This window comes from Pongo abelii, chromosome 18, assembly GCF_028885655.2.
Source record: "Pongo abelii isolate AG06213 chromosome 18, NHGRI_mPonAbe1-v2.0_pri, whole genome shotgun sequence".
NCBI lineage: Eukaryota > Metazoa > Chordata > Mammalia > Primates > Hominidae > Pongo > Pongo abelii.
Window position 1 is genome coordinate 753451 of NC_072003.2, and position 12356 is coordinate 765806.

The 12356-nt window shown below is 63.1% G+C and overlaps 2 protein-coding genes across 23 annotated transcripts in view; both read left to right on the forward strand.

The window, feature by feature from the left end:
- Nucleotides 1-5241, forward strand: part of WDR90 (WD repeat domain 90) — an 18373-nt gene extending 13132 nt beyond the window's left edge. For 8 of the 13 annotated variants that reach the window (XM_063717145.1, XM_063717147.1, XM_063717148.1 and 5 more), the window contains 8 exons: nucleotides 146-317; nucleotides 3000-3122; nucleotides 3270-3444; nucleotides 3541-3671; nucleotides 3872-4015; nucleotides 4090-4209; nucleotides 4322-4406; nucleotides 4843-5241. In XM_063717145.1, coding sequence (XP_063573215.1) covers nucleotides 146-317; nucleotides 3000-3122; nucleotides 3270-3444; nucleotides 3541-3671; nucleotides 3872-4015; nucleotides 4090-4209; nucleotides 4322-4406; nucleotides 4843-5000 — 1108 coding nt within the window. In that variant the 3' untranslated portion in view covers nucleotides 5001-5241. The remainder of the gene's footprint in view (nucleotides 1-145; nucleotides 318-2999; nucleotides 3123-3269; nucleotides 3445-3540; nucleotides 3672-3871; nucleotides 4016-4089; nucleotides 4210-4321; nucleotides 4407-4842) is intronic. The other 5 variants (XM_063717143.1, XM_063717144.1, XM_063717152.1 and 2 more) reach the window with 3 other exon arrangements.
- On the forward strand, nucleotides 5204-11367 carry RHOT2 (ras homolog family member T2). 10 transcript variants are annotated; one of them, XM_063717111.1, is made up of 19 exons: nucleotides 5204-5621; nucleotides 5738-5796; nucleotides 5873-5954; nucleotides 6041-6084; nucleotides 6924-6977; nucleotides 7489-7541; nucleotides 7616-7724; nucleotides 7842-7943; nucleotides 8061-8159; nucleotides 8275-8386; nucleotides 8469-8589; nucleotides 8955-9039; nucleotides 9118-9260; nucleotides 9338-9438; nucleotides 9511-9641; nucleotides 9746-9823; nucleotides 9960-10082; nucleotides 10185-10387; nucleotides 10678-11367. In XM_063717111.1, exons 1-19 carry the CDS (start codon nucleotides 5204-5206, stop codon nucleotides 10802-10804), a joined length of 2244 nt encoding a protein of 747 aa, XP_063573181.1. In that variant the 3' UTR covers nucleotides 10805-11367.
- Nucleotides 11368-12356: the final 989 nt, after the last annotated feature.

The following is a 12356-nucleotide window of genomic DNA, read 5'->3' on the forward strand; positions in this document are numbered from 1 at the left end:
GCTCCATGGGCTTTCTCTTCTTCCACCGGGAGGGCACGGCCAGGTCCCGAGACGCAATGCTGAGGGCCCTGCCTCAGCTGGGGACCCAGCTGGCTCTTGTCGTCGGCCTTGAGACCCACTGTTCTCTCCTCCCCTGCACCCTCAGGTCCAGTTCGGTGTTCATGGAACACGAGCTGGTGCTGGACGGGGCTGTGGTGAGTGCTAGCTTCGATGACAGCGTGGACATGGGCGTTGTGGGCACCACGGCGGGCACGCTCTGGTTTGTCAGCTGGGCCGAGGGCACCAGCACGCGTCTCATCAGTGGCCACAGGAGCAAGGTGAGGGACTTCCAGCCTGGACGGAGGCAGGGCAGCCAAACCTGGTGCCCTCCCTGCCTGCCGGCTCCATCTCCACCAGCCCAGATTATTCCAAGTCCTGCTGTCACTGGCTCGCAGCGGCCGCCTTGGGGTTCCCAGCGGGGAGGTCTTGGGTGTGCACGTCCCTCAAAGCCGTCCCGGTTGTGTCTGCACCAGGGAGCCGCCTGGCAGGCCTTGCAGGTCTTCTCAAACCGTCCTTTCCCTGCTATTGCTTTGCGTTTTTTGTTTGTTTTTTGTTTTTTGTAATTGTCAAACAAACCACATCAGTCCGGGCGTGGTGGTTCATGCCTGTAATCCCAGCACTCTGGGAGGCCGAGGCAGGTGGATCACCTGAGGTCAGGAGTTCGAGACCAGCCTGGTCAACATGGTGAAATCCCATCTCTACTAAAGATACAAAAATTAGCCGGGCCTCTTGATGTATACCTGTAATCCCAGCTACTCTGGAGGCTGAGAGAAGAAAATCACTTGAACCCAGGAGGCAGAGGTTGCAGTGAACCAAGATCGCACCACTGCACTCCAGCCTGGGCGACAGAGCGAGACTCCATCTCAAAGGAAAAAAAAAGATGAAAAACCCCACATCGTCTGTCCCCGCACCTCCCATAGACTGGCTTTGCTGACTTAGTCTCATGGGATTGTTCCCTGGGGCTCAAGAGGTCAGGAGGCCCAGGCAGCTACTGGGTCAAGTTCTGCTCTCTCTGGGTCAGGTCTTGTCAGGTTCTGGTCGGTGTTGGGTCCAGTCCTGTAAGGCCCAGCTCTGGCCTGCAGCCCCATGGTGCTGGAGCTGCGTCTCCAAGAAGCACACAGCACTCATCTCTCTGGGACCTCCTGGTCTGGAAGCTCTGTGGCCTCATGGGGTTGGGGCAGCCACTGTGTCGCCACCTCACCCGCCAGCTGCAGCCTTAGGAGAGGTGGCGTCCTGGGCGGAATTGGGGCAGCAGGACAGGTGCCAGCCATTCCCCTGCCGGACCAGGTTTCTGGCGTGGCATTGGCCCAGCAGCTGTGGCCGTGGGCTTCCTCCTGTGGGTCTAAGAGCTGTGCGTGTGGTCAGCTGGGCCCCACGAGATTGATTGTTCCTTGATGCCGAGTCCCATCTTCCAGTTGCCCCTCGCTTCTTTCTTTAGAAACCTGTCTTTAGTATTTGGAGATGACGATAGCCAGCAAAGAAAGTTGAGTTTGAGACAGGTGAGGGTTATTTACTTTTCTGGAAGCAGGTTTGTTGAGGTATAGTTGTCATAGCATGAGCTCTGTGCACTTCAGTGGGTGGGTTTTGGCATATTCAGCAGCTGTGGAGCCAGAGGAAAGCCCGTGTGTGCCTGTTCCTCGGTCACTCCCCGTTTCCCGCCTCCCCAGCCCCTGGTAACCACTGAGTGGCTTTCTGTGTCTGGGTTTTCCCATTCAGGATGTTCTGTAGGAACTGGCTCACCTGGCTTCTCTCCCCGAGCGTGGTTTCCAGGGTCATCCCGGCTGCTGTGTGTGCCAAGCCAGTCATCCCTCTTTATAGCCAAATACTGTTCCATTGTACGGATAGATCACGTGTGTGTCCATCCACCAGGGCTGGGAAATTCGGGTCCTGAGTCTGTGACCTGAGCCCGTGGTCACTGGTGGCCTTCCTGTGATGTGGAAATGCAAGGAATTCCGAGCCCCGCCTGTGCGGTTCCGCCTGTGCGGTTCTGCCCAGGCCTGGACTTCGCCGTTTCCTTGTAGGGCCCAGGGCCCCTCCCGGGGAGATGGACTGAGACGTCCTGGTCTGAGTCCCTGCAGTCCCTCATTGCTCAGCTGAACTGAATTTTTTTTTTTTTTTTTTTTTTTTTTTTTTGAGATGGAGTTTCTTGTCGCCCAGGCTGGAGTGCAGTGGCATGATCTTGGCTCACTGCAAGCTCCGCCTCCCAGGTTGACACCATTCTCCTGCCTCAGCCTCCCAAGTAGCTGGGACTATAGGCGCCCGCCACCATGCCTGGCTGATTTTTTGTATTTTTAGTAGAGTTGGGGTTTCACCGTGTTAGCCAGGATGGTCTCGATCTCCTGACCCCGTGATCCGCCCGCCTCGGCCTCCCAAAGGGTTGGGATTACAGGCTTGAGCCACCGCACCCGGCTGAACTGATTTTTTTAAATGAAGTGCATCATGTTCCCATTTGCACTTAAAGTTCACATTTGGTGCCAGGCTGTATCGCTTCCTCTCACTGGTGAGTGGCACCTGTGTCTCCTTTCTGCCAGTCCAGCAGTCCCAGCTGTCAGTGGCACCTGCATAATGACACGTCTGCGTTTCCCCACAATCGGTGTGCAGCGGTTTTGGGAGGAGGAATGTGACTGCATGGCGTGCTCGCTGCAACCTCAGTCTGCAGCCTGCTAGGGACGCATGGCCACACTCCTGTCTTTGAGGTGCTGTCAGAACAGCTTTCTCCTCGGTATGCCGCCGGGTTTGACTGGCTAGTGGGCTTGCTTTGGTTTGGACTCACCCAGATCTAGTGCAGGGACACACACAGGGGGCCGGCACTGCTCCTTTCCGCCATGTGGAGTTGGCCGGGGCCAGAGGCACACGCTCTGGTTTGGACAGCCTGGCCCTGGGGGCTGGAATAGGAAATGCCCGCGTCCCTTTCCCCTGCCCAGGGGCAACACCCCCAGCCTAGCTACGGCTTCCCCCAGGTGAACGAGGTGGTCTTCGGCCCCGGCGAGGCCCATTGCGCCACGTGCAGTGAGGATGGGAGTGTGCGGGTGTGGGCCTTGGCCAGCATGGAGCTTGTGATCCAGTTCCAGGTGCTCAACCAGGTGTGTGGGGACCGCCCGGGCCGGGGGCGGGGTGGGGGCCTGCTCGGCGGGGGCCTGGCGTGGGCAGGGCCACCTCCTCCCTCTGGCCTGGGTGTGTGTCCCCAGGGCCCCTGTGAGTGCTGAAGTTTCCCCACTGTGGGTCCCCAGAGCTGTCTCTGCCTGGCATGGAGCCCCCCGTGCTGTGGCCGCCCTGAGCAGCAGCGGCTAGCGGCAGGCTATGGTGATGGCTCCCTGCGCATCTTCAGCGTCTCCCGCACGGCCATGGAGCTCAAGATGCACCCCCACCCGGTGGCACTGACCGCTGTTGCCTTCTCCACCGATGGTGAGGAGTTGGGGTGTGTGGGGGATGGTGCCGTCCTGACCTGGCCCAGGTCCAGTCTCCTGGCTGGGGGCTCACAGGGTGACGGCATGGTCCCAGGTCAGACTGTCCTCTCTGGAGACAAGGATGGGCTCGTGGCTGTGAGCCACCCCCGCACAGGGACCACCTTCCGTGTGCTGAGTGACCACCAGGGCGCCCCAATCTCTACCATCTGTGTCACGTGCAAAGAGGTAAAGCAGCCCCAAGAGCTGGGGAGCAGGGGCCGGGGTGCTGGTAGGGGCTGGGGAGCAGGGGCTGGGGTGCTGGTGGGGGCTGGGGAGCAGGGGCCGGGGTGCTGGTGGGGGCTGGGGAGCGAGGGCTGGGGTGCTGGTGGGGGCAGGCACCATCTTGGCAGAAGGCACCTATCAGCCCTCACCCACTCCATTCCCAGTGTGAAGACTTAGGGGTGGAGGGCACAGACCTATGGCTGGCTGCCAGTGGGGACCAGCGGGTCAGCGTCTGGGCCTCCGACTGGCTGCGGAACCGCTGTGACCTCGTGGACTGGTTGAGTTTCCCAATGCCTGCCACCACGGAGGTAAACCATGCTCCTGGCACTGTGGGTGGGGCTAGTACCCATCCACCCCACCACAGCATGCTGCGTCTCTGCAGACTCAGGGCCACCTGCCACCCTCCCTCGCTGCCTTCTGCCCTTGGGATGGGGCGCTACTGATGTACGTGGGCCCCGGTGTTTACAAGGAGGTGATCATCTACAACCTCTGCCAGAAGCAGGTACACGCAGCTGCCCGCGTGTCACCAGGAGCCCCAGGGATCCAGGGTGGTGGGTGGGGCCTGGCTGAGCCCTGAGCCCACAGGCCTGGAGCCTCACGCTGGCTGCCCACAGGTGGTGGAGAAGATACCACTGCCCTTTTTTGCCATGTCCCTGAGCCTGTCCCCCGGGAGCTACCTCCTGGCTGTTGGCTTTGCTGGTGAGTGCTGGTGGATGCAGTTTGGGCCTGTCTTAGGTGGGGGCCAAGTGGGCTGACTGGTGCCCTGCTCCAAGACAGGTGCCTCACCTGTGCCCCGGGCTCCTCGTCTCTGGGGTGGGGTGAGGACACCTGCCCTAGAGAGGGTCTTGGGGTCAGGAGATGATGAGGCAGGTGAGGAACCAGGCACAGAGCCCAGCACAGGGCTTTAATGCACAGGTGGCAGCAACTTTTAAGGAGGGAAGTGGCCCAGCTGCAGGCCGACAGCCTGGCAGTGATGGACCCCCTAATCCCAGTGGCACATGGAGGGCACAGCCAGGAGCCCTTTTAGCACCAGCTCCCCCGACCAGCATCATGCCCAGTGGGGACAGTCTGGGTGGGTTGGGGGAGCCCTCTGAGTGCTGCCTGGCCCTGGCCCACCTGCACCGTCTACCCACAGAGTGCATGCTGAGGCTGGTAGACTGTGCCACGGGGACTGCCCAGGACTTTGCCGGCCACGACAATGCAGTGCACCTGTGCAGGTTTACACCGTCCGCCAGGCTGCTCTTCACCGCCGCCCGCAACGAGATCCTGGTGTGGGAGGTCCCTGGCCGCTGAGATGCAGCAGGGACTGTGGTGCTGGGCATCACGGCTGGTCACGTCAGGCACCTGGACACAGGCTTGGCAGAGAAGCCAGGCTGTCAATGGCCTCATGCTGGGACAGGCCAGGATTCACGTAAATTGCCTGGAACAAGCTGTTGTAAATTTGGCGACCTGAAAATACTTTAATACCTGTTGCTCTTTTGCCTAAGAAATTTTTAATGTTTCTATCTTGTAATAAACATGGGCATTTATTGCATTATTGCTGCATTGTTGCACTGGCTGTCTCTGGTCACTCCTGGCCTGAGCTCAGCCTCTGCCCGTCCCTTAATCGGCTGTTTGTCAAGGCCCGTCCGCCTGCCAGGGCTCCAGGAGCCTGCGCTGCCCGCCGTGGCCGGCGCGTCCACGCGGTGGCGCGCCGCACAACCTGTCCGCTCTGGCCCGCCCGGCTCGCTGGTGCGGCTGTGCGGGCGGGGCCGGAAGTGTGGGGCCAGCGCGGGGCCGAGAACCGGAAGTGCGGGGCGGGCGCGGGGGCTGAGCGAAAGGCTGAGGACCGGGTCCGGGCCGGGTTCCTGGTCGGGGAGCGGCTCCGGGCGGCAGCCATGAGGCGGGACGTGCGCATCCTGTTACTGGGCGAGGGTAGGCGCCGGCCCGGGGGTCTCGGAGCTGCGGCGGCCGGGACGCGGGGTGAGGGTCTCGCGGGTCGGGGGGCGCCGTGACCTTGGCCCTCGTGCTGACCGCCCCGCCCCGCGCAGCCCAGGTGGGGAAGACGTCGCTGATCCTGTCCCTGGTGGGCGAGGAGTTCCCCGAGGAGGTAAAGGGCACGCCCGCCGCGGGGGTGGGAGCGGGCCCAGCCGGGGGTCCCTGGTGAGCGCGCGGGTCCCTTGCAGGTCCCTCCCCGCGCGGAGGAGATCACGATCCCCGCGGACGTCACCCCGGAGAAGGTGCCCACCCACATCGTGGACTACTCAGGTAGCGGCCGTAGCCTCCCGGGGGCCCGGCCCGGAGCGGTCCGGCGGGCCTGCTGGGTCTGCAGTGGGGTCTCTTTCTCCCCCTAGAAGCCGAGCAGACGGACGAGGAGCTGCGCGAGGAGATCCACAAGGTACCCGTGGTGCGCGGGACGAGGGAGGGGCTGGGCGCGGGCTCGGCCTAATCCGCTTCGCCGGCTGGGGGATTGGACCGAGGTGCTCAGGGTGTCCTTGGCCCTGATAATTGTGTGACCTCCGCACTGAGGGTTGTTGGGGCCCCCCCAGCGCACCCCGCTGGGAGCCGGCACCGCTCAGTCCAGTGGTGCTCCAGGGATAAGAGGATCCTTCCCCGCGGGCTGTCTCTCTCTCCTGCTGGGGTGGCAGCAGCGTTTACTCTTCCTGTGGGCTGTGTGTGCGCTACCTCCCCCTGCTGTGTGCTCCAGCCCACCGTCCCGGCCTCCGGGCACCCAGAGCTCTCAGTACCAGAGCACGTGTGCCGGGGACATCTCCAGGCAAGGGCACAGGCCACAGCCACCCAGGGCAGCCCCTGCCGCCGGTACCCCTCACTACGGTCCTGTCACTCTGCAGCGAGGGGGGAGGCAGGGACCAAGGCGGCGGCTGTTTTGTAGGGTGTTGGGTTGCAGGTGTGGCCGTGTCTGTCTTGAGCCCTCTGCTCTAAGGATCTTGCCGACCACAGCTATGCTTCTGGTGTTCCTGCACTGGCAGTGGGCGAGGAAGAGGCTTCTCTGAGGGTTCAGCAGCTCCCAGGGTGACACTGGGGAGTGCCTGCTCTGCCAACACCAGGCTGGAGGCAGGTTTTAGGGAAGGCTGGGCTTTCCCGGCCTCAGAGCCGCACCCATGCTACCTGTGAGCTTCGGGGGCCTCCTGGAGCCTCGAGATGGCGTGGAGCGGCCAGGGTCGTCGGTGGTGAGCCAGCAGCCCCGTCACCCACACCTCGTCACTGTTCCCTCAGGCAAACGTGGTGTGTGTGGTGTATGACGTCTCCGAGGAGGCCACCATTGAGAAGGTGAGCCCTCAGTGCAGACCCCAACAGCAGAGACACGGCCGCTGGTGGCCCAGGTGGACCCTCACCCAACCCGTGGCCAGTGCCATCTCTCACAGCATTTTGGGGAGCCTGACGTGGAGTCGCCTGACGTGGAGTCACCCGGCCATCTCCTGTGATCCCACTTCCCCTGAGAGGGTCTGGGATGTCCCGCAGTCTGAACCATTTAGGCCCGCAGCCCTCTTTCTTCCCCAGTTTCCAAACCCCCGGGGGGAACCGCAGAGGGCCTGTGTTGGGGGCGGCCCTAGGCTTGGGCCCCAGTGACTTGGGGGTGTTTGGGAGCCACTGGGGTCAGACAGATGAGGCTGCACCTGCTGCCTGCCTTCTCCCACCAGCTTTGTTCCTGTGGCTGGGACTTGGGCCCTCCGTGGGCCTTGACCTCCTATTTCTGCTCTCCCCCAGCCAGGCTGGTGCTCCAGCTGGGAGCCATGTGCCTGTGGACAGCCTCACCTCACAGCCAGGCTTTACTTTTCAGATTCGAACTAAGTGGATCCCACTGGTGAATGGGGGGACCACGCGGGGGCCCAGGTAATGAGGGGGATGTGGAAGGGGCTGGGACCCCCGGCTCCCCTGCCCCTGGTGACCATGGGCCTTCAACCCAGGGTGCCCATCATCCTAGTGGGCAACAAGTCAGACCTGCGGTCGGGGAGCTCCATGGAGGCCGTCCTCCCCATCATGAGCCAGTTTCCGGAGATCGAGACCTGCGTGGAGGTGAGTAGGTCCCAGCCGGGGCGCTGAGGTAGGGGCAGGGCCTCCTTCTTCATTCCTTGTGTCCTCAGTCGGTGCCCTCCTCGGGCCACTTCCCTGAGGCTGTTCCCACTTTCCCAGTGTTCGGCCAAGAACCTGAGAAACATCTCAGAGCTGTTCTACTACGCCCAGAAGGCTGTCCTGCACCCCACAGCCCCTCTCTATGACCCTGAGGCCAAGCAGGTGAGCATCGGCTGGGGCCCCGCACACTGATTCCCCAGGGGCCCAGGGGGTGCTGGGTGGGGCAGCGTGGCGGGTACGCGTGGGTCACCTGAGGGTGCTGAGCCAACATCCCCACAGTTGAGGCCCGCGTGCGCCCAGGCACTGACGCGCATCTTCAGGCTCTCAGATCAGGACCTGGACCAGGCGCTCAGTGACGAAGAGCTCAACGCTTTCCAGGTGTGCCCCCGCCCCACCCTCAGTGCCCAGCCCCCTTGAACCTCCGCTGCTGTTAGTGACTGGAACGGGCCGTCTCCGGGTGGCTGGCTGACTCCCAACAACGTTCTCTCGGAAGCAGAAATCCTGCTTTGGGCACCCCCTGGCCCCACAGGCCCTGGAGGACGTGAAGACGGTGGTGTGCAGGAACGTGGCGGGCGGCGTGTGGGAGGACCGACTGACCCTGGATGGTGAGGCTGGGTGCCCGCCTGTGCCTGGGGAGTGTGGGGAGGGGGCTGTGCCTGGTGCTCCCCCTGCTCTGTCTCGGTGCAGGTTTCCTCTTCCTGAACACGCTCTTCATCCAGCGCGGGCGGCACGAGACCACGTGGACCATCCTGCGGCGCTTCGGCTACAGCGATGCACTGGAGCTGACAGCCGACTATCTCTTCCCTCCGTGAGTGAAGTTGAGGGTTGAGGCCTACCCTCCCTGAGTGTCAGGGAAGGTCTCGCTCAGCAGGCCGTCTGGGGTAGTACCCTTGCCTGGCTGTGCCCTGAACTCCTCAGCATCCGCAGAGCTCTGAGTCAGGTGGGGGTTGGCAGCTTGGGGTGTGGCCTGTGGGCCTTAGCCAGGCCTCCCACGTGCTGGAACCAGATGGGCACCATCCTCCCCTATCGAAGCTGCAAGGTTGGGGGCGTACAGGAGCCTCTGGGTCCTGTAGGGAGGGTGCAGCTGCACAGAGGAGGCTAGCAGGGTGACAGATGTGCCGAGCATGGTGGTGCAGTTTCCTGGGAACTAGACGGGCTGTCGCCTCCCTGCAGGCTCCACGTGCCCCCCGGCTGCAGCACTGAGCTCAACCACCTTGGCTACCAGTTTGTGCAAAGAGTATTTGAGAAGCACGACCAGGTGAGAGCATGGCGACTCCCCTGCCCCTGCCCCCGCCCCCTCCCCGGCACACACATCACCGCATCCCTCCTTCTGCAGGACCGAGACGGCGCCCTCTCGCCTGTGGAGCTGCAAAGCCTCTTCAGTGTGTTCCCAGCAGCCCCCTGGGGCCCCGAGCTCCCACGCACAGTCCGCACAGAGGCCGGCCGGTTGCCCCTGCACGGATACCTCTGCCAGTGGACGTAAGTGCGGCCCACACCATGCCCGCCCGCCGCACCACCCTTGCCACCGTAACACTGTGCCTCCCGCCCACCCCCAGCCTGGTGACCTACCTGGACGTCCGGAGCTGCCTTGGGCACCTAGGCTACCTGGGCTACCCCACCCTTTGTGAGCAGGACTCCCAGGCCCATGCCATCACAGGTAGGTACCCACCCTCTCTGGGCCTGGGCCCAGCATCCTGGCAGCCGCCCTAACCCGTGTCTATCCTCACAGTCACCCGTGAGAAGAGGCTGGACCAGGAGAAGGGACAGACGCAGCGGAGCGTCCTCCTGTGCAAGGTGGTGGGGGCCCGTGGAGTGGGCAAGTCTGCCTTCCTGCAGGCCTTCCTCGGCCGCGGCCTGGAGGTAAGCACCCTAGACTCCCCCACCACCCCAGGGGCTCCAGGAGCAGGGCAGGGCAATCTGGGGGGCACTGGAGCCAGCGAGTGTCAGGACTTCACCTCCCTTAGCACCAGGACACGAGGGAGCAGCCTCCCGGCTATGCCATCGACACAGTGCAGGTCAACGGGCAGGAGAAGTACTTGATCGTGAGTGCTGGGGCGGCGCGGCCTGTGCCGGAGGGTGGACCCGGGGACACCCAGGCCTGCCTAGCAGATCTGGCCCAGCATGGCCCTAGGGGGACTGAGCCCCAGGGACTCTTCCTAAGGCCACTGTCTGTCCCAGCTCTGTGAGGTGGGCACAGATGGTCTGCTGGCCACATCGCTGGATGCCGCCTGTGACGTTGCCTGCTTGATGTTTGATGGCAGTGACCCAAAGTCCTTTGCACATTGTGCCAGCGTCTACAAGGTGGGGCCCTGCAGGGGCCACGTGGCCATGGGGCAGGGTCTGTCCCTCCAGCTGTGCCTCCACCACCCTAGGACTGTACCTCATACCACTCTCTGCCCACAGCACCATTACATGGACGGGCAGACCCCCTGCCTCTTCGTCTCCTCCAAGGCCGACCTGCCCGAAGGTGTCGCGGTGTCTGGCCCATCGCCAGCCGAGTTTTGCCGCAAGCACCGGCTACCCGCTCCCATGCCGTTCTCCTGTGCTGGCCCAGCCGAGCCCAGCACCACCGTCTTCACCCAGCTCGCCACCATGGCCGCCTTCCCGTGGGTACCTGGCAGCACAACCCTGGGGACTAGCAGTGTCTGTCATCCGAGCAGTGGGCAGCTGTGGCGTCAGGCCTGGAACTGGGACCAGAGTGGCGGGGTGGAGCTTTGTGTGGCAGAGGGAGCCAGTGCCCAGGCATGTCCCTCCAGGGCCTGGCCTCCACCGGCTGTGCCTCTGGTCTGGGATCCCCGCCTGTGGAGCCCTGTGAGTCCAGGACATGGGAGGGTGCCCAGCAGCAAGCTGGGGGCATGTGCCTGAGGCATCTGCAGATGATTCTTCTCTCTTGCAGACATTTGGTCCACGCAGAGCTGCATCCCTCTTCCTTCTGGCTCCGGGGGCTGCTGGGGGTTGTCGGGGCCGCTGTGGCCGCAGTCCTCAGCTTCTCACTCTACAGGGTCCTGGTGAAGAGCCAGTGAGGCCCCTGGTACCCAAGCCCCTCTCCTGACCTGGGTGTGGCTCGCTGCTGAGGCTCTGCAGGGGCAGCACAGCTGGGGTGCCGGCCAGGCTGCCATTCCGGGAACGCCTTTGCGCCAGGACTTTTTGTTTCTGAAGGCAGTCGATCTGCAGCGGGGCCTCATGCTGCCATGCACTGCCCTGGCTCCTGCCGGACCCCCAGGGTGGGCTGTGGCAGGTGGCTGAGCAGGAGCTCCCAGGTGCCGGCCACCGCTGTCAGGGATTGCCCACCGCTGGGCATCGTGTGTTGGGCTGGGGAGCACAGGTGTGGGAGCTGGTGACCCCAGACCCAGAATTCTCAGGGCTCTACCCCCTTTCCTGGTCCTGGGTGGCCAGTGGGTATGAGGAGGGCTGGAAGGCAGAGCTTTGGGCCAAAAGCAGGCGTTGGGTGGGGTCCCCCCTCAAGTTTGGAGCTGTTTCCGTGGTTGCAGTAGAGGACCGGAGGTTGGGTTCCTGATTAAACTTCACTGTGTCTTTTCTATCTCGGATCCCAGTCTCTGAAGACAACTTGCCTTGATTCAACCTAGAATGTGTTCTTTGTCTTCATGTGGGCTGGAAACGCCACCCCTCCTTTCGTCCCTGGGTCACTGTCCTGAGGTCTCAGGCATGTGCATATGGCCTCTGGAATGTCCACTCTGGGCCGCTATGGCCTGGGAGCCCGGTGTCCTTGGAGGCCCTGCGGTCTGGGAGTCGGAGCCCACTGCAGGAGAACGGTGCACGCCCGGCATGGACTGGGGGGCGCCAGTGCCTGAGATGTTTCCCTGGTGACTGACCCCTTCTCAGGGTCCAGTGTGCCCTGGCACTGCCCACTCACTCCCCAGAGCGTCCTGCCAGCCTGGCTGAGCTGCGCCGAGAACCTGGGCTTGTGTGACCAGATGTGGTCACTGCCTGCCACAGAGCGGGGTGACCCTGGGGCCCTGACCTGAGGGAAGCAGGATGGTCCAGAGGGAGGGATGGGCTGGGAGTTGAGCCCAGATGCCTGCTTCTCGGGACCCAGGGCATGGCCTTCCCAAGGTCACCCGGACACGTATCGGAAGGCCTGGTCCCCACCTCCCTTGTCTGCCTTTAGGGAGTGGTAGGTGGGGCCCCTTCCCAAGTCCTGGCCCACACAGGCCCTAACTTGGAGCTTGTGGCATTGGCCCCTGAGGTCCCTCTCGACTGATGGTATTTGAGCCCGCTGTACCCTATGGCCTGCCTTCTGGGACCACTGCAACCCTAGGAGGAGCCCTCTGAGTGGCCCTTGCAGGGGCTGCCATAGTCACATGTGTCTTATCTGTCACATGTGTCTTATCTGTCACCTCCATTGTGGAGGGGTTGGCCCACCTTCCCAGGAGCAGGTCCCCTCATTCCAACTGCACCCTGCCCCCTGGGGGTTCCACTCTGTGTCAGAAAGCCCCTTGTGCCCAGCCCTGGCGCCGCCTTAGGGCGGGAGGTTTTGCTGTCCTGCATGGAGTTGCAAGAGCAGTCAGGGTCCTCCAGCCCAGGGCGTGGACAAGTGGGCTGGGCTTGGTCGTC